The following is a 20,105-nucleotide window of genomic DNA, read 5'->3' as shown; positions in this document are numbered from 1 at the left end:
AACGCCTTTATAGGTCCTCAAAGTGCTATATTTGATGATTAAAGATGAATTTGTAATAAAATAGACGAAATTTGGAGTTTTTTCGAGAAATATGGTCATTTTAAGCCATATTTGACTTGAATTTCATGAAAAAGCTTCAAATTGCGATATTTCTTTGCTCAAACGCCTTTATAGGTCCTCAAAGTGCTATATTTGATGATTAAAAGATGAATTTGTAATAAAATAGACGAAATTTGGAGTTTTTTCGAGAAATATGGTCATTTTAAGCCATATTTGACTTGAATTTCATGAAAAAGCTTCAAATTGCGATATTTCTTTGCTCAAACGCCTTTATAGGTCCTCAAAGTGCTATATTTGATGATTAAAAGATGAATTTGTAATAAAATAGACGAAATTTGGAGTTTTTTCGAGAAATATGGTCATTTTAAGCCATATTTGACTTGAATTTCATGAAAAAGCTTCAAATTGCGATATTTCTTTGCTCAAACGCCTTTATAGGTCCTCAAAGTGCTATATTTGATGATTAAAAGATGAATTTGTAATAAAATAGACGAAATTTGAGTTTTTTCGAGAAATATGGTCATTTTAAGCCATATTTGACTTGAATTTCATGAAAAAGCTTCAAATTGCGATATTTCTTTGCTCAAACGCCTTTATAGGTCCTCAAAGTGCTATATTTGATGATTAAAAGATGAATTTGTAATAAAATAGACGAAATTTGAGTTTTTCGAGAAATATGGTCATTTTAAGCCATATTTGACTTGAATTTCATGAAAAAAGCTTCAAATTGCGATATTTCTTTGCTCAAACGCCTTTATAGGTCCTCAAAGTGCTATATTTGATGATTAAAAGATGAATTTGTAATAAAATAGACGAAATTTGAGTTTTTCGAGAAATATGGTCATTTTAAGCCATATTTGACTTGAATTTCATGAAAAAAGCTTCAAATTGCGATATTTCTTTGCTCAAACGCCTTTATAGGTCCTCAAAGTGCTATATTTGATGATTAAAAGATGAATTTGTAATAAAATAGACGAAATTTGGAGTTTTTTCGAGAAATATGGTCATTTTAAGCCATATTTGATGAATTTCATGAAAAAAGCTTCAAATTGCGATATTTCTTTGCTCAAACGCCTTTATAGGTCCTCAAAGTGCTATATTTGATGATTAAAAGATGAATTTGTAATAAAATAGACGAAATTTGGAGTTTTTTCGAGAAATATGGTCATTTTAAGCCATATTTGACTTGAATTTCATGAAAAAAGCTTCAAATTGCGATATTTCTTTGCTCAAACGCCTTTATAGGTCCTCAAAGTGCTATATTTGATGATTAAAAGATGAATTTGTAATAAAATAGACGAAATTTGGAGTTTTTTCGAGAAATATGGTCATTTTAAGCCATATTTGACTTGAATTTCATGAAAAAGCTTCAAATTGCGATATTTCTTTGCTCAAACGCCTTTATAGGTCCTCAAAGTGCTATATTTGATGATTAAAAGATGAATTTGTAATAAAATAGACGAAATTTGAGTTTTTCGAGAACTTCAAATTGCGATATTTCTTTGCTCAAACGCCTTTATAGGTCCTCAAAGTGCTATATTTGATGATTAAAAGATGAATTTGTAATAAAATAGACGAAATTTGGAGTTTTTTCGAGAAATATGGTCATTTTAAGCCATATTTGACTTGAATTTCATGAAAAAAGCTTCAAATTGCGATATTTCTTTGCTCAAACGCCTTTATAGGTCCTCAAAGTGCTATATTTGATGATTAAAAGATGAATTTGTAATAAAATAGACGAAATTTGGAGTTTTTTCGAGAAATATGGTCATTTTAAGCCATATTTGACTTGAATTTCATGAAAAAAGCTTCAAATTGCGATATTTCTTTGCTCAAACGCCTTTATAGGTCCTCAAAGTGCTATATTTGATGATTAAAAGATGAATTTGTAATAAAATAGACGAAATTTGGAGTTTTTTCGAGAAATATGGTCATTTTAAGCCATATTTGACTTGAATTTCATGAAAAAAGCTTCAAATTGCGATATTTCTTTGCTCAAACGCCTTTATAGGTCCTCAAAGTGCTATATTTGATGATTAAAAGATGAATTTGTAATAAAATAGACGAAATTTGGAGTTTTTTCGAGAAATATGGTCATTTTAAGCCATATTTGACTTGAATTTCATGAAAAAGCTTCAAATTGCGATATTTCTTTGCTCAAACGCCTTTATAGGTCCTCAAAGTGCTATATTTGATGATTAAAAGATGAATTTGTAATAAAATAGACGAAATTTGGAGTTTTTTCGAGAAATATGGTCATTTTAAGCCATATTTGACTTGAATTTCATGAAAAAGCTTCAAATTGCGATATTTCTTTGCTCAAACGCCTTTATAGGTCCTCAAAGTGCTATATTTGATGATTAAAAGATGAATTTGTAATAAAATAGACGAAATTTGGAGTTTTTTCGAGAAATATGGTCATTTTAAGCCATATTTGACTTGAATTTCATGAAAAAAGCTTCAAATTGCGATATTTCTTTGCTCAAACGCCTTTATAGGTCCTCAAAGTGCTATATTTGATGATTAAAAGATGAATTTGTAATAAAATAGACGAAATTTGGAGTTTTTTCGAGAAATATGGTCATTTTAAGCCATATTTGACTTGAATTTCATGAAAAAAGCTTCAAATTGCGATATTTCTTTGCTCAAACGCCTTTATAGGTCCTCAAAGTGCTATATTTGATGATTAAAAGATGAATTTGTAATAAAATAGACGAAATTTGGAGTTTTTTCGAGAAATATGGTCATTTTAAGCCATATTTGACTTGAATTTCATGAAAAAGCTTCAAATTGCGATATTTCTTTGCTCAAACGCCTTTATAGGTCCTCAAAGTGCTATATTTGATGATTAAAAGATGAATTTGTAATAAAATAGACGAAATTTGGAGTTTTTTCGAGAAATATGGTCATTTTAAGCCATATTTGACTTGAATTTCATGAAAAAGCTTCAAATTGCGATATTTCTTTGCTCAAACGCCTTTATAGGTCCTCAAAGTGCTATATTTGATGATTAAAAGATGAATTTGTAATAAAATAGACGAAATTTGGAGTTTTTTCGAGAAATATGGTCATTTTAAGCCATATTTGACTTGAATTTCATGAAAAAGCTTCAAATTGCGATATTTCTTTGCTCAAACGCCTTTATAGGTCCTCAAAGTGCTATATTTGATGATTAAAAGATGAATTTGTAATAAAATAGACGAAATTTGGAGTTTTTTCGAGAAATATGGTCATTTTAAGCCATATTTGACTTGAATTTCATGAAAAAGCTTCAAATTGCGATATTTCTTTGCTCAAACGCCTTTATAGGTCCTCAAAGTGCTATATTTGATGATTAAAAGATGAATTTGTAATAAAATAGACGAAATTTGGAGTTTTTTCGAGAAATATGGTCATTTTAAGCCATATTTGACTTGAATTTCATGAAAAAAGCTTCAAATTGCGATATTTCTTTGCTCAAACGCCTTTATAGGTCCTCAAAGTGCTATATTTGATGATTAAAAGATGAATTTGTAATAAAATAGACGAAATTTGGAGTTTTTTCGAGAAATATGGTCATTTTAAGCCATATTTGACTTGAATTTCATGAAAAAAGCTTCAAATTGCGATATTTCTTTGCTCAAACGCCTTTATAGGTCCTCAAAGTGCTATATTTGATGATTAAAAGATGAATTTGTAATAAAATAGACGAAATTTGAGTTTTTTCGAGAAATATGGTCATTTTAAGCCATATTTGACTTGAATTTCATGAAAAAAGCTTCAAATTGCGATATTTCTTTGCTCAAACGCCTTTATAGGTCCTCAAAGTGCTATATTTGATGATTAAAAGATGAATTTGTAATAAAATACACGAAATTTGGAGTTTTTTCGAGAAATATGGTCATTTTAAGCCATATTTGACTTGAATTTCATGAAAAAAGCTTCAAATTGCGATATTTCTTTGCTCAAACGCCTTTATAGGTCCTCAAAGTGCTATATTTGATGATTAAAAGATGAATTTGTAATAAAATACACGAAATTTGGAGTTTTTTCGAGAAATATGGTCATTTTAAGCCATATTTGACTTGAATTTCATGAAAAAAGCTTCAAATTGCGATATTTCTTTGCTCAAACGCCTTTATAGGTCCTCAAAGTGCTATATTTGATGATTAAAAGATGAATTTGTAATAAAATACACGAAATTTGGAGTTTTTTCGAGAAATATGGTCATTTTAAGCCATATTTGACTTGAATTTCATGAAAAAGCTTCAAATTGCGATATTTCTTTGCTCAAACGCCTTTATAGGTCCTCAAAGTGCTATATTTGATGATTAAAAGATGAATTTGTAATAAAATAGACGAAATTTGGAGTTTTTTCGAGAAATATGGTCATTTTAAGCCATATTTGACTTGAATTTCATGAAAAAAGCTTCAAATTGCGATATTTCTTTGCTCAAACGCCTTTATAGGTCCTCAAAGTGCTATATTTGATGATTAAAAGATGAAAGATGAATTTGTAATAAAATACGATGAATTTGTAATAAAATACACGAAATTTGGAGTTTTTTCGAGAAATATGGTCATTTTAAGCCATATTTGACTTGAATTTCATGAAAAAAGCTTCAAATTGCGATATTTCTTTGCTCAAACGCCTTTATAGGTCCTCAAAGTGCTATATTTGATGATTAAAAGATGAATTTGTAATAAAATACACGAAATTTGGAGTTTTTTCGAGAAATATGGTCATTTTAAGCCATATTTGACTTGAATTTCATGAAAAAAGCTTCAAATTGCGATATTTCTTTGCTCAAACGCCTTTATAGGTCCTCAAAGTGCTATATTTGATGATTAAAAGATGAATTTGTAATAAAATACACGAAATTTAGTTTTTTCGAGAAATATGGTCATTTTAAGCCATATTTGACTTGAATTTCATGAAAAAAGCTTCAAATTGCGATATTTCTTTGCTCAAACGCCTTTATAGGTCCTCAAAGTGCTATATTTGATGATTAAAAGATGAATTTGTAATAAAATACACGAAATTTGGAGTTTTTTTTCGAGAAATATGGTCATTTTAAGCCATATTTGACTTGAATTTCATGAAAAAAGCTTCAAATTGCGATATTTCTTTGCTCAAACGCCTTTATAGGTCCTCAAAGTGCTATATTTGATGATTAAAAGATGAATTTGTAATAAAATACACGAAATTTAATATGGTCATTTTAAGCCATATTTGACTTGAATTCCATGAAAAAACTTCTTTTTGCGATATTTTTTTCTACAAAAGCCTTTATATGTCGTCAAGTGCTATATTTGATGATTAAAAGATGAATTTATAATTAAAAACACGAAATTTGGAGTTTTTTGGAAAATATTAAACATTTTGTCAACGTTACTTAAATAAATTTATTACAATAAATTTATTTATTTATTGAATAAATGTAAATACATATTTTATGACAACAAAGCGCCTCTAAAAAATTAATTCGATACTCATGTGATTATCTAATTTGGTTAATTTAGGTACGTATAGTTAGAGTCAACTCTATGGGAAGGTTTCAGTCCCTCAAAGATTTCAGGTGTCCTATATTTCTCTTAACGATACTGTATTTTAAAATTTTGGCAATTGTTAAACTCAAAATACAATCTTTATTTCTTTTGATCATGGTGGATATTAGTCCACTTCTAGTTATCATATATACACTATATTTTTTCAAAGGCCCTTAAAAAGTTCGTATTATCAATAAAATATATATCATCAGAATAGTAATTTCAATCGTTATTTTCGGCTTATGGATGTTTAAAAAATGCGTAACTTTCTAGTAATTTAGATCTTATTCCATGGGAAAAAATTATATAATTTACTTCTATCAATTTGTGATAAAATAAATATACCTACTTAGGATTCTCACATCATGAATATGATATATTAGTTATTATTTTAATGTTGAAACATATCAAACATAATACATACAAACAATTGGATAAATAAAGCGACAAATTTTTAATTTAGAAGTGTTTTTCATATGCTTAGATCGATCTTCATTAATTAAAGACAGAAATACTTCCATGTACTCTAAGAATTAGTACAAAAGAAGGTATCTGAGATACTTTATCCTCAACAAAAGAAGATGCTTGAATTTCATGAACTGTGATTATGAGGGTGGCTGTTCTCGGGATCACGCATTTCGAAATTTGTAGTCATCATCTCCTTGCACCAAGATGTCCGACGGACACACCTCCACCTAATCTTGGATTTCGTAGCTATTTGTTTCGCACTCTCCAACGACTCGACCTTTGACTACCTGCCCGAATCTTCTCAGTGGTTTGTCGCTCCACAGCCAACCATTTCTTCTTCTGACAAACCCTGGATCATAGCAAAGTGGAAATTGCTGCTCTTGCCTAGTATGTTGCAAATGCTTGTCTGTCAATCCAAGAGTCTTGACCAATATGAAAAGTCCATCATGTCTAATGATATCTGTTATAAAAACTTGATTTACAATTCAATATTAATTTTAAAAAATGTTATAACTTTCGCAAATCTTAAAATATTGTTTAGTTTGTGGTAGAATATGGTAGAATATTGATAAATGCAGTCATATTGTTAGATCTTATAATTTAAAGAAAAATAACAATCTTAAAAAGTTTATTTTTCATTATCTTAACAAAATATACAATTTAAAATCAATTTTCAAAAAAATTATTCTACAATGCATCCAATATAGCATTCCTTGTGGTAACATAGTTCTAAATCAAGACATATTGGTAGATCTAATGATATCTATATTAAAAACGTACTGTTTTTATTATCCAAACAAAATATACAAATTTAATATCATTTTTCTTTTGCAAAGCTTAAAATGTGCTATTATTTACTGTAGCGTTGTATAAATACAGTTTATTATCAAAGTAAACTATAATATTTACAAAAATAAATTTTAGTCAAATAAAAATTAAGGATGAAGAAATTGAATAGATGGAATTAAAATAATGATATTAAGAATATAGACAATGTTATAAAAAATTCATACATCTTACTTGTTTAATTGTATCTACCGAGTGTTGATTCTACTTCACATTCAAAGTAAAAACATTGCTTTAGTTTTAGTAATCACTGAATTTACATTTATTAGGGCGACCAACCGTTATAATTTCCCCGGAAATATAATTCGTTATATCGTGTCCGGAGGGTTTGATGACTTTTTTTTTTATAAATTTATGATGTATCCTGTTTTTCATGTTTGAATCAATTTTCATTCGACTTAAAATCTAAGTCAAATTAAATTTAAAGAAAGACTGAAATTATAAAAATAAGATTAATAGACACAATTTTTAATATACTCATATTTTGTTAATATTAATATTCTTTAAGTTCCCAAAACCGTGACTGATCGAATCATGGACATGCTCCAAATTCGAAAATCAAAATAGGATAGAGCCGTTATACTATTAATTGAATTAAGTATTATATAAGTTTTTCTAGAATATTTAAAGTTTGAAGTCTTATGTATCTTACATAGATACAATTCATACTGTAAGTAAATGACGTCATACAATATTGCATAGTTTAATCTTGAACAACAGGAGAGAGCTAAAATCTAGGTAATGTTACAATATATGTTAATATGACGACTAGATAAGTTCTATAAATAACTCTTGGTACAGGACTTTCAGAGTTCAGAGTTTGAGAGGTTGCAAAATGGGAAATCTGAAATAAATATTCCGTTTTGTATGATGACCAAGAGAAAACTCCAAATTGTTTTATAATAAAATCAATGAAGCTTTTATGTAATAACTCAAAGGAACCTTGAAAAATATAGTTTCTAACGTAAATGATAATATTTACAAAAATATAAAAATAACCGAGGTTTATTAAATGAAAATTAAAGAGTAAAAAAAAATAGATTGAATGGGGGGGGGGGAAAACATAGCACATTAGTCATTTCATTACTCACACACCCACTCAGTGACCCAGGCAGCAGGTTTGATATTCACTAATCGATGAAATACCATATACTAAGAGCAAATGAGATTGAAGCTTTGGTCTGAATGATGAAGATGATTGGTCCAGATAATGAAGACACACAAAGGAACTCATTCCTGCCTCTTCTTCTTCTTTTTCTTTTCCTCTTTTTCCTCTTTTTCTTTCCTTTTTCTTGCTATTTGATGGAATTGAGCTTTTGTTAGAATTGCTGTTCCTTGTGTATTTGTTGTTTTATGTGTGCCTCACCCTGCGTCGTTGGTTTTTTCCCTTGGATGGAATGAGTTGGTTACAAGTGACTGGACTTGTGATTATTGTCTATTGAGGATTGTTGTCTGTGTTTGATTGTGGGTGGATTGAGGGTTTGGAATGATGGAAGTGGAAGTGACGCTGTTGGATGGGTCCATCATCAAGGTGGAGCTGGATAAAAAGGCGAGCGGGAATGAGTTGGTGGACAAAGTGTCTGAACACTTGAACTTGGTGGAAAAGGATTACTTTGGTTTGATTTATGTGGATAAAAGAGACAAAGTTCCGAACTGGGTTTCTGGGGATCGTCGAATCAGTAAGCAATTGGGATGCGAGCCCCGTAACTGTCTCTTTCAGGTCAAGTTTTACCCGCCAGAGCCGGCGCAGTTGAGCGAGGATTTGACGCGATATCAAATGTGTCTTCAGATTCAAAACGACATCAAGACGGGGAAATTGCCTTGTAGCTTCGTGACGCATGCTCTGCTCGGAGCATATGTTGTCCAGAGTGAGTTGGGGGATTATGATCCCATTGAGCATGGAAATGGAACAGAGTATCTCCAAGACTTTGATTTCGCTCCAGTTCAATCCGAAGACTTGTTAGAAAAAATTGCTGAAATCCATCGCTCTACTATTAAGGGACAAACACCTGCTGAGGCTGAGCTTCACTATCTCGAGAATGCTAAAAAGTTAGCCATGTACGGTGTGAATCTACACCATGCAAAAGATTCCGATAATGTTGATATTATGTTGGGAGTCTGCTCCTCAGGAATACTGGTATATCGGGATCGATTAAGAATTAATCGCTTTGCATGGCCTAAAATTATTAAGATATCCTACAAACGAAATGGTTTCTTTGTTAAATTGAGGCCAGGAGAATTTGAACAATTTGAATCTACGATTGGATTCAAATTAGTCAATCATAGAGCTGCCAAAAGATTATGGAAAATATGTGCTGAACATCATGGGTTTTTTAGACTTCTTTCACCAGAACCCAAAGAAAAATTCCGATTTCCTCGATTTGGCTCCAAATTTCGTTACTCAGGAAGAACACAACATCAAGCAGCAGTTAGTTTAAAAAGTGAAAAGGATAAAAATACAATGGATAAGAGAATGTCTCCTATTGAAGATGAACCTCCTGGTGTGCAAAATTTGGCTATTGGAGAAAATCTTTCTCATCCACCCTATGGATCTCACTCCATGAATTTGATTTCGGAAAAAAAGGATTTGAGTAGCGGTGAGCATAGAAAGCGCCACACAGTTCATTCTGATGAACCCCATATTACATCAGAGAGATTGATTCATAATAATTCTGATCTGATGATGGATGCTCTGAACCAGAGCTATGGTGGAGATGCAACTGGAAAGTTAGAATCTGAACTTGCTCCTCCTTATGATATTCTTGGAAACCATCCGCCAATTCAAAAGCTACCATCCAATCTTAATAATGTCATCAGCCCCGGATCTCCTAAATCTTTTGTAAAACCACATGTTAATAAATCAATCCAAGAGGATAAAATCAAATCCACTGTGAGCTCTTTTAAACCAATTAGTGAACCATTAACACTTCCGCTTCATAATGATGATAAATATGTTTCTTCATCATATGAAACAAATGTTGATGATCAAATAAGTACTCCATTTAATGCTTCCCTCCGTCTTGATGGCCCTGTTGAAGAAAATTTTGCATTTAAAAGTCCTGGAGATAAATCTTTTCATGCAATTACTACTTCTGTTGGCCATATGGAAGAAGAAAATGGAAGAAAAACATCTTTTCTCTCGAAATCGGCAGTTTCTGGGTCAAAATTTGATGAGAAGACATTATTATCTCATCAAAACGTCCTTCATACATCCACTATTGCAGGAGGCGAGGCTGACCGTTACGAAATTCCTAAAACTTCTCCGGCTGAAGATATTGGAACTGCAAATCTACGAGGTGAAGTTGTTTCCTCACAAACTATAACTAGCAAATCTCGCACCGTTGAGACAACAACATATTCCTTAGAAAAGGACGGGGATTTAGAAACACGTGTTGAACAAAAAGTGACAATTCAATCGGATGGGGATCCAATTGATCATGATGAAGCTCTTGCTCAAGCTATTCAAGAGGCCACTGAAATGAATCCTGATATGACCGTAGAGAAAATTGAAATTCATCAAACCTCTCAAGCATCCGATGCATTGTAAATAAACTCACTTAAATTGCAACTTAATTCAATTCTCATTTATTTGTACTTTTTTTTTTCTTTTGCATAACTTTTGACTAACTCCAAGTCATGAATGTCTGCATGTCTCTCTGTGTATGTTTTTATTGAAACATTTTTATTGCTTATATGATTATCGCTAATAATTTCACAAGATGTGAAGCAAGTTATTATTATTTTTTAAAGATAGCTTTTCTATTTTTGTTTTTAGTTGCTACTTGTTACAATTCTTAAGACAAATGATTTTTTCCTTTTTATTTTATCGGAATCGTCCGTCCGTCAATGGCAAAATCATTCGTACTCTTTGTCACACAGTTTACTGCCAAAATGTATTACAAATATTTATAATATGGGCAGCTATTTTTTCTTATAGATATTATAAAACTTATACATTTAGTTGTTTTTACTTTGTTAATTTTTATAAAGAAGGCTTCATTTCCTAAGTTTATTTGTATAATTATTTTAAGTATGAAATTGATTTTTTTTTTCTTGGTATAAAGAAGCAAGCTGTATTTTAAATAAATATATTCCCAATTTAGTCCCATGTGTTTATACGTGCGTTCAGAGAAGTATTTTGTTAATTTAATTATGGAGTGTTTCGCTGGAGTTACTCTTATTCTTGGTAAATGTCTTATTTATTTTGACTACGTAGTTTACAGGAACTTAATCCCAATAATTGATGTGTTAGGTTGATATCAGCCAACTTCTTAAATATAATTTATGAAATAAATTAATTTATTGCCTGTTCATAGAATTCACTCATGTTACTGACTGATCCTTGCATTCATTCTACATGGTCTTTCCTCTGATATAATTAGGAGACCAGAATGCATTAATAGTTATTCCTCACTGATAAACTCCATTTTGAATTGATAGGGATACAAATGATTCAAGATAAGGATGAAGTTTTTACTCAAATGATGCTTTATTCATTGCACTCATTCAATATTCAAATACTAGGAGTATCCAAGGAAAGATTTAACTATTGTTTTTAAGTCTTGAGATGGATAGGACAAATTGATTAGTTTCAAAATCAAGAAAAAGGACTAATAAGATTGAAGGAGGAGTTCCACTTTATTAATACCTCGGGCCCAAATACTTGCAAGGCGGCCTTGGCAACGGAGAAAGAAGAATGATGTTAGATATCAGGTGAGGGAGAGAGATATAGAAAGTTGCTTAAGAAGGTGCAATTCTTGGAACAGGTAGGAATGATTCCTGGAAATGATGAAGAGAAGGAGGAGTACGGGAGAAGGAGCAAGAGAGCCAATAAAATATTTATATTATGTATACAAGAGGAAGAAGATAAAATAGGCGCATGTTGAATTAGATTTAATGTAAATGCTATGCCTTAGATATGCTTAGTTATTAATTATTATAATAGTAGTATATACTAAAAAGTACTACTGCAACACACTATATTCTTCTCGGCCTGCCTCTTCTTTTTTCTTTTGCTTTATTCTTTCCCCTTCACTTGACTTGAGTTTGCTTAACAAATTTTTACCACAATTTGATTGACTCAGTTACTGTCACTATTAATTATTCTCGTCTCTTTTGAGTCCCTACATTTACTAAAGTGAGGGATTAGATCAAGGATGGAAAGTAGCTCAGAGAGTACTTCCCTTACTGAGGACTCGTCTAAATTTTTCACGTGCATCAATCTTCGAAAAATATGTGGAAGAAAATCTAAAAAGTCTTCAGAAGAATGTCTCATCGAGCCCCGACTCCCACCTCCTACTGATCTCCAAGTGGACTACAAAAGCCATCTTGTTCCAAGGATGCGTGAAATCATAAACTGTCAGTTTTATTGGGGTAAAATCGATCGTTATGAGGCTGAACTCCTTTTGGAAGGAAAAGAAGAAGGAACCTTTCTTCTCAGAGACTCTGTTCAAGATGAATTTGTTTTCAGTGTTAGTTTTCGACGCTACAATCGAAGTCTTCATGCCCGCATTGAAGAATCAGAGCACAGATTTAGCTTTGACTGCCACGATCCGGAAATCCATTCTTCGGAAAGTGTTTGTCGACTCCTAGAACAATATAAAAATCCCTCCAACTGTATGTTTTTCGAGCCTATGCTTGTCAAACCCGTACTCCGCAAACATGTTTTTTCTTTAAAAGACTTGGCCAGATCCGTGATATGTGACCACTCTACTTACTCCTCAGTAGGATATTTACCATTGCCTAGAAGTCTTAAAAGGTATCTACGTGAATACCACTACAATCACAAAGTGGCCAAACGTTATCTACACTAACTAAAACATCTACTTCGTTTTTTCTTCATAAGATCACTCAATTCATCGGTGACATTGAACCAAATCTCTGGATATAAAAATGTATATACTTTTTATTTTTGATGTGATGAGGGGGGAAAAAGTAGAAGCAAATGAGAAGCAGCTTTTAGTCATTTTATTACTCACTCAAATGAGTCATATTTACTCAGTCACTTATAATCGCAGTTCTTTGCTCATTTTGGGCAATAATAGTATCAAGTTCGTTCGGGATTTCATTCTTCATAACTGACATTCACTATGTCTATAGTATAGCATTTCATCCAAATTGTACCTTTATATAGTGTTATTATTTTTTTAATCCTTAAATTAACTTTAAATGTATGTATTCAAGGCCAAAACGATTTTCGTATTTCTTTTTAAATATTATAATTAATATGAACCTTGACTGTGAGTGCGGCACAAACGTTAAAAAAAATCAAATACATTGTATAACTAATAAATATACATGTATATATATTTATAGTTTTAAATATTTTTTAACCAAACCTTAGTCATTATTATATCAAGAAGAAGATATATATATATATATATATTACATTTATATAATATATATATATATACATAATTTTGTACCAAGAAAGTAAATTGTATTTATAATTTTTAACTGACTGTTGTAATAGCTAATGAAGGATAATTAATAATTGTTGTCTAAATTCATTCCTTTCACCACAGTATTTAAATGAATATGTATCTGTTGAATGTTTCATTATTTTTGTTGTTTAATACATATATCTGTCTACCAATTTATATATATATATATTTTGTTTAACTTTATCCACAAAATATTTTACAAACTATATCAAAATGAAGCTATGGTAAATATGTTTATAATTCAAACATATATTATTTATTTGTATATGTATTAATAAATAGTTCATAGGAACCTAATTCATTATATACTTCACTCTTTTGATTATTTTATGTAGAAAGAAGGAGATCATTCTTATGAAATATTGTATAAATCTGATCTAAATGTGCATCTGCTACATTCGTAACACTAACGATTTATGTATATATTTTTAATTATTGTGATGAATAATAATTCTTGGAAAATATGTATTTTCCTCTTATTAAAACGTCACGTTGCTAGAAGTAGTTTAAGGAATTCACTTAAAATCGTCTTACATTGTTTGTTTCACTCTACGATGACTGGCATATCTCTCATTCAAGAACTAATAGGTCTTTAAGGTGTCCTACTATCAGTTGGTAAGCTGATCAATATCTCTCTCCTTCATTTAAGGATCACTAAAGAATATTCATTTCGGGGCTAAATATAAAATACAATTATAAGATGTCAATTAAAATTTTTTTTACGGAATATTTAATTTTCAAACAATGGTAATGGTATTTTTATGGCAGATAAAAGAAAACACCTCATTTGCAACACATTTATGTGTGTGTATTTTGGAATTAATTCGACGGAAAAACTGATATTATTTTCAACAAAACTTATTTTATGTCTCGTATAATATTTCTTTAGACTTTAAAAGTTAACTAATAATTATAAAGTGACATTGACTGAAAACATTCATATATTATGTAAATTTCTAGATTTACAATTCATCTTAAAATATACCTAGAGTGAAAAAATACGTACGCTTTAACTTTCATATTATGGTATTTCTCCTTAAAATTTCCTTTTACTTACATATCAATTTAAAAGCTAAGATATTGTGTGTATTTATATATATTTCAATAACCTATTTAATCAACCAATATATTAGTCATTACTTTCGACGGAAATTATAATAAAAAAAAACTTAATAATATCATGGAAACAGTAATTTAGAAGGATATTGACTTCTTGATTCTATAATGACATTCAATTATGAATTAAGTCACTGAATGTCCTGATTTTCTTGGAAAGAATAAATTAAGTACCTATTATTAGAGATTTTAAAATTGTATATGTGCTTTCTAATTTTTTTTTACCTCCACTCCCTTACTCAAAGTTGTTTCTTACTTTTTCGAGCACCTTAGAATATGAAGTCGTCCATCTTTGTCCGTTTGATAGAAGGAAAAGCTAACGAATGTTGGCATTTGTTCAAAGTAATGGAGATGGGGGAAACAGTGAGGCATATTTTCTATTAGCCGAATCTATCTTATTCAAACCTATCCTTAACAGAATATTCATAATTAGTTAAATATTTTAGCCTTGCTCTGTTATGTGTGTCTCTGAGTGATAATTATTGTTTGCAATGTATAATTAATAACGATAAACTACATTAAAGAGGGTCTTTTCAAATATGGCAAATCTGATGCCTGGAAGACCACGTCGGCAGCAACTCTATCGACGGGCTAATACAAGCATTAACTTTTCTACCTTGGATCCTTCCACTCTGGGATCGGATCATTCTTATTTATCTTGTTCTAATTTATTAACAGATAAACTCTATGGTAATGGAAATATTATCCAAAATTCATCCAAAGATTCCCTCTCTCGAATAAATGGATCCAACCATGATATATCTTCTTACAAAGGCAGCAATAGTAACAGTTTTCTAAATAATTGTGATAAACGCAATTCTCCTGATTCATCTGAATCAGTGATTAATGATTTAAAGATTTCTACATTCCCCCGTCTGCCCAAATATTCTTACTTGGTTGGGAGATCTGGGGGACATCAAGATAATTACAAAAGGGCATCTGATATTATGAATAATAGTGCTACTGGTGGAGTTAAATCTAAAAATATTTTTAACTCTTCTTCAGGAGCCCACGCTCCCACTTCATCAACATCGAGAAATCAATATTACGATGTCAACCTTAATGGACTGGATGATAAACTACCCAAATATAACGTTCAAAAATCAAAAAGTTATTCGAACGTGGATTTAATGTATCATGATGGTCGAGTAAGTAATTATTCATGATTAATTATGTACCGTTATTATAATTTATATTGCTTTGAGGGTTTATTTTTTCAAAAAACATCGCAACTATTTTATTTATTATAAACACGTAACCTTTTGTATTATTATATAATAATAACAGTAGTGATGCAAAAAAATTAACTGAGAGAAAATATATCACTTCTTTGTGTTTTGATGCTTAAATTAGTGAATAAATACACTTTAGTTCTTTTCGATGCAATTATTTTTAGAAGCTTATATATTTTATTTTTTTTTGACTTTAGAATTCAAAAAAATTTAGTATGAATTAAAAATTTATTCACATCATAATGAAGAAAATTAGTTTATATTTTGCCACGAATAGTTTCAATAATAATAACGACAACAAAACAAGCATGTTTTGTAATTATATTTAGGTTTGATAAACTTGTAATTCTACAAGCATTCACTCATCTTTTTTTAATGTTGTGAATCTTTTATTTGAATTGTACGTGTACAGCACGGCCTAAGTAAATCAAACATATATTAATATACATATTTAAAGCGAGCGAAATAATGTTTATGAATTACTTAATATATTGATATAATAGTAAGTGAATGAGTGAATAATATATTTGTCAAATATTATGTTTGAATTTATTTGTGATCCTAGAGATTTTGATGCTTTTCATATGACGTAATCAGTGATATTTGACTACTACTGACTATATGAACGCATAGGCAAGTGTATTTATTAATAATTATTCATTTCACAACATAAATACATACATAATGAAGTGTACTCGTAAAAGGGAAAAAAATGAAATATATTAGTATATCCACGTATCGTTCCCTAAATCATCCCTCCCAATCAAACAAACCGTTTCAGATCGATGACTACAGTTATTTGTCTCTTAATCGACGACCTGCAGTTCAAAGATTCGTGAAAGTGGACGAATCATCAGAAGATTTGGAATATCAGCGTAAAAAGGAGGTCGACAATCTCATCTCAAAATACACGAAAAAGAAGCCATTGGATGGGAATGGAAATAAACTTTACGACTCCATCGTCAAGCCAATTAAGAAAGAAGCCTCCTTGTCCAAACATACGATTCATGACCAAGGAGGCTATGTCAACTCAACTTACTTGAATCATTATGTTCCCAGCAGCAGCAATGCTAACATCACGAATTCCTCCGCATCCTTGACAGCAACAACAAGCAACATTGCCCCCACTAACAACGGGGATGCTTCCATTCGAGGTCTCTCTCAAAGAAACAGTTTTCAGGAGGTCTCCTCTTTCAATATCCCAGACTATTCTCGAAAGTTCAATTCTTCAAATATCTACGAAGATCATCAAACTCGGTATCTAACTCAGTCACGATCTACAGCTAATATGTTGTCTCATCTCGGCAAAGGATCCAATTATCAATCGCAATTATCGTCTCAATTGCCCCATTCCCAATCGCAGACATCCCTCTCAAGACAACAAAAAACACTTTCAGTTCATGGCATGGGAGCTGTTAATTCCTTCAAGCCCAATATGACTTGTAGCAGCAATACTAATTTTAAGGATATTGAGGGTTCTGGAGAATTTGACTACTCGACACAGTTAAGACCGAAACCAGAGACCCATAGAAAAAAATATTCGTGGAACCATACGGCTCCGATTCCGGTGAGTCAATCTTCTCCCAAAAAAATCATCCATGGTGTTATTCCTTTTAGTATTAGTAGTATTATTATATTTATTATTTTCGTCCGATGTTAAGTCAAGGGACCACCCGCCTAAGAAGAGTGTTGGTCCTGATATCTTTATTAGTCATCCGGTGATAAACTTTTTAACATCTTACCCTTTTCCTTGCAAGCCTTGTTTGAGTGATTGTATGACATTTTCTTTGGTGGTATTTTTGAAAAGAATAAAAATATATAATACATAAATACTACACCTCTATACATAAAATAAAACCGTTTTTAGATCTTGTTTTACTTATTTATGGTCTTTAGATAAATCCAAATAATGATTTTTTGTTCTTTACTTTCTCAAATATTTTTTTATTATTATAGAGCCTAAATCCTCCTCACATCGGCAATGACGAAGACGGACATCTTGCTTACAAAATGGGGGACGTCGTTGAAACTGAGAATTATAGATGTAAGTTCATATTATGAAGGTCGTAATAATTAACATTTTCTTGTATGTTGTTTTAGATAAAATTCTTGCCACCTTGGGGGAAGGGACTTTCGGTAAAGTCGTGAAAGTGAAAGAACTTAATAGGTACCTTGTTTTTCTTTCAATAGTCACACTGTGATAATTATTATTTTGATAGTGATAAAATTGTTGCTCTCAAAATTATCAAAAATGTGGATAAATATCGAGAAGCGGCAAAACTCGAAGTCAATGTGCTAGAAAAAATTCAAGAAAAAGATCCAACTAATATTCAGTAAGAGCGTACATTTAAGTATGTGTGGGAATCCTTTCTCTTTCTTTTTCCTTCTTCAATTTTTAAATGTAAATCATTGTGAGCAGTTACAATGGCCCAACAAAAGAACATTAATCACCTAAAGAGAAAAAGGAAAAAAAAACCCCACAATTTATTCCATTATTATTTATTATAGTCTTTGTGGGAGAATGTTAAGTTGGTTCAATTACTATGGTCATATGTGCCTCACCTTCGAATTATTAGGCTTGAGTGTCTTTGATTTCCTGGTATGACGGAATCAATTATTATTATTATTCATTATCTTACAAGTTTTAATGCTACACTTATTTCAGAAAGAAAACAATTATCATCCTTACTCCTTGGATCAAGTTCGCCATATTACGTATCAGCTCTGCTACGCTGTAAAATATATTCATAGCTGTAAATTAACTCACACAGATCTAAAACCAGAGAATATCCTATTTACAAATTCAGATTGGGAAGTGTCATATAATCCTAAAAAGGTAAGAGATTAATCAATTCTAATAAAAAATCGTGGAACTCGGCCAAAGCCAAAAAGTTATTTTTAATTCATAAAAAGACTATTCAAATATCTGACGTCGCTTTCTTTCTATATGTATATGTAAGTGATGTAAGTCTATCTAACTCGACAAATATACACGCGTACATACAAACATTTTTGTTGCCTTTGTTGTATCCAAAATGTCGCATTTGTTATTTGCTTTTATCATTTAAAAAAAAGTAACTACATCTCTATTATGGATGAATTCAAAATGCTATTAAGTGTAATATTATATATTATTTTATTTTTTTGATATACTTAATAGAAAAGAGAGTATCGACGAATCAAAAATACGGAGGTTCATTTGATTGACTTTGGTTCTGCTACTTTTGACTGGGAGCATCACTCTAAAGTCGTTTCTACAAGACATTATCGTGCTCCTGAAGTTATTTTAGGTAAAATCATTCATATTACATATAATTATATAATCATTGTTTGTATTAGTGTGTCTTTTTCTCGGGTTTGACTTGAGGCAATTTCACAATGTAATGAGAAAAATTTCCTTCATTATTGCTATTTATCCTTTTGAACTCGAGTAGTATGATTTTTTTTTTTTTTGCTCCAGGGTAAAAGAAAAGGAATATAAAAGACAATTTAATTTATTTGTTCTACATTTATAATAGATAATATTTTACTGTAATATATAAACATATTTATTATCGTCTTCATTTGAATAGAATTGGGTTGGTCTCAACCCTGTGATGTTTGGAGCATTGGCTGCATCATGTTTGAACTCTATCTTGGGTTTACTCTCTTCCAAACCCATGACAATATTGAACATTTGGCCATGATGGAAAAAATATTAGGACCAGTCCCTGATAAACTTATCCGGCGTAGTAAAACTAAATTTTACGCCCATGGAACTCTGATCTGGGACGAAAATAGCGCCGCAGGAAAATATGTTAAGGATAATTGTCGAGATTTACTCGTAAGGAACTGAATACTGAACATTACTATTTATACTCTTCTTTTTTCCTCCTTAGAAATACAAAGCTAGTGATGTAGATGACCATAATTTACTTTTTGATCTCATCCAAAAGATGTTAATGTATGATCCCTCTGAAAGAATTACCCTAAGAGAGAGCCTCCTTCATCCTTTCTTTGATAAAATCCCTCCTCATTTCAGAGTAGATCTTCATCGATGAAAAAGTAACATAAAATATTTATCTAAATTATGTTTTTTTTTTCTGTTTGTTTTACTTACATATTACCAGTATTTATAGTTCGATGATGCAACAGATTTTTACTACACATTAGAGAAACAATAATTACAGAAAGGGAGGCCGTTCAAGAGGAAATTACCCATATCTACCTTATTTCTTTGTTTGCTTCTATTGTTTCAAAATAAAGAAACCTTTGTTTACAACTCTTTTTTTTTGTAAATTGAATAATACTATATCATTTTCAACATGTATGCTCAAGTAACCATTGTATGAAAAATAAATATATATCTTTATATACCTATACAAGAAATAAATAAAAGTTGAAAAAAAATTAATGAAAAATAAAAGAGATA

General features: G+C 30.7%; 2 protein-coding genes and 1 long non-coding RNA gene across 3 annotated transcripts; 2 read left to right on the top strand and 1 right to left on the bottom strand.

The window, feature by feature from the left end:
* Positions 1-6,127: 6,127 nt before the first annotated feature.
* On the bottom strand, positions 6,128-8,167 carry LOC121132423 (uncharacterized). The gene is made up of 3 exons (XR_005869331.2): positions 7,995-8,167; positions 7,078-7,335; positions 6,128-6,517 (listed from the first exon to the last, which is right to left on the bottom strand). It is a non-coding gene; the product is annotated as an uncharacterized lncRNA (long non-coding RNA).
* Positions 8,168-8,227: 60 nt separating this feature from the next.
* Positions 8,228-20,099, top strand: LOC121113872 (uncharacterized). The gene is made up of 12 exons (XM_071894150.1): positions 8,228-10,447; positions 14,975-15,610; positions 16,476-17,261; positions 17,651-17,738; positions 17,795-17,861; positions 17,914-18,027; positions 18,203-18,293; positions 18,360-18,530; positions 18,855-18,984; positions 19,267-19,517; positions 19,573-19,738; positions 19,813-20,099. Exons 1-11 carry the CDS (start codon positions 8,390-8,392, stop codon positions 19,732-19,734), a joined length of 4,554 nt encoding a protein of 1,517 aa, XP_071750251.1. The 5' UTR covers positions 8,228-8,389; the 3' UTR covers positions 19,735-19,738; positions 19,813-20,099.
* Positions 11,918-13,650, top strand: LOC121132421 (suppressor of cytokine signaling 4-like). Its single transcript, XM_040727811.2, has one exon. The coding sequence runs from the start codon at positions 12,060-12,062 to the stop codon at positions 12,714-12,716; it is 657 nt and encodes a 218-aa protein (XP_040583745.1). The 5' UTR covers positions 11,918-12,059; the 3' UTR covers positions 12,717-13,650.
* Positions 20,100-20,105: the final 6 nt, after the last annotated feature.

Source organism: Lepeophtheirus salmonis, chromosome 2, assembly GCF_016086655.4.
Source record: "Lepeophtheirus salmonis chromosome 2, UVic_Lsal_1.4, whole genome shotgun sequence".
Taxonomy (NCBI): Eukaryota; Metazoa; Arthropoda; class Copepoda; order Siphonostomatoida; family Caligidae; genus Lepeophtheirus; species Lepeophtheirus salmonis.
The sequence above is the reverse complement of the archived record's forward strand: the minus strand, read 5'-3'. Positions and strand labels throughout refer to the sequence as shown.

Bases quoted from the DNA above. Each gene is read 5' to 3' on its own strand.
- LOC121132421 (XM_040727811.2), top strand. From the start codon at position 12,060: ATGGAAAGTAGCTCAGAGAGTACTTCCCTTACTGAGGACTCGTCTAAA.
- LOC121113872 (XM_071894150.1), top strand. From the start codon at position 8,390: ATGATGGAAGTGGAAGTGACGCTGTTGGATGGGTCCATCATCAAGGTG. The intron at 17,739-17,794 runs GTAAGTTCATAT...ATGTTGTTTTAG, and splicing joins TGAAACTGAGAATTATAGAT to ATAAAATTCTTGCCACCTTG. The intron at 18,985-19,266 runs GTAAAATCATTC...TCATTTGAATAG, and splicing joins TGCTCCTGAAGTTATTTTAG to AATTGGGTTGGTCTCAACCC.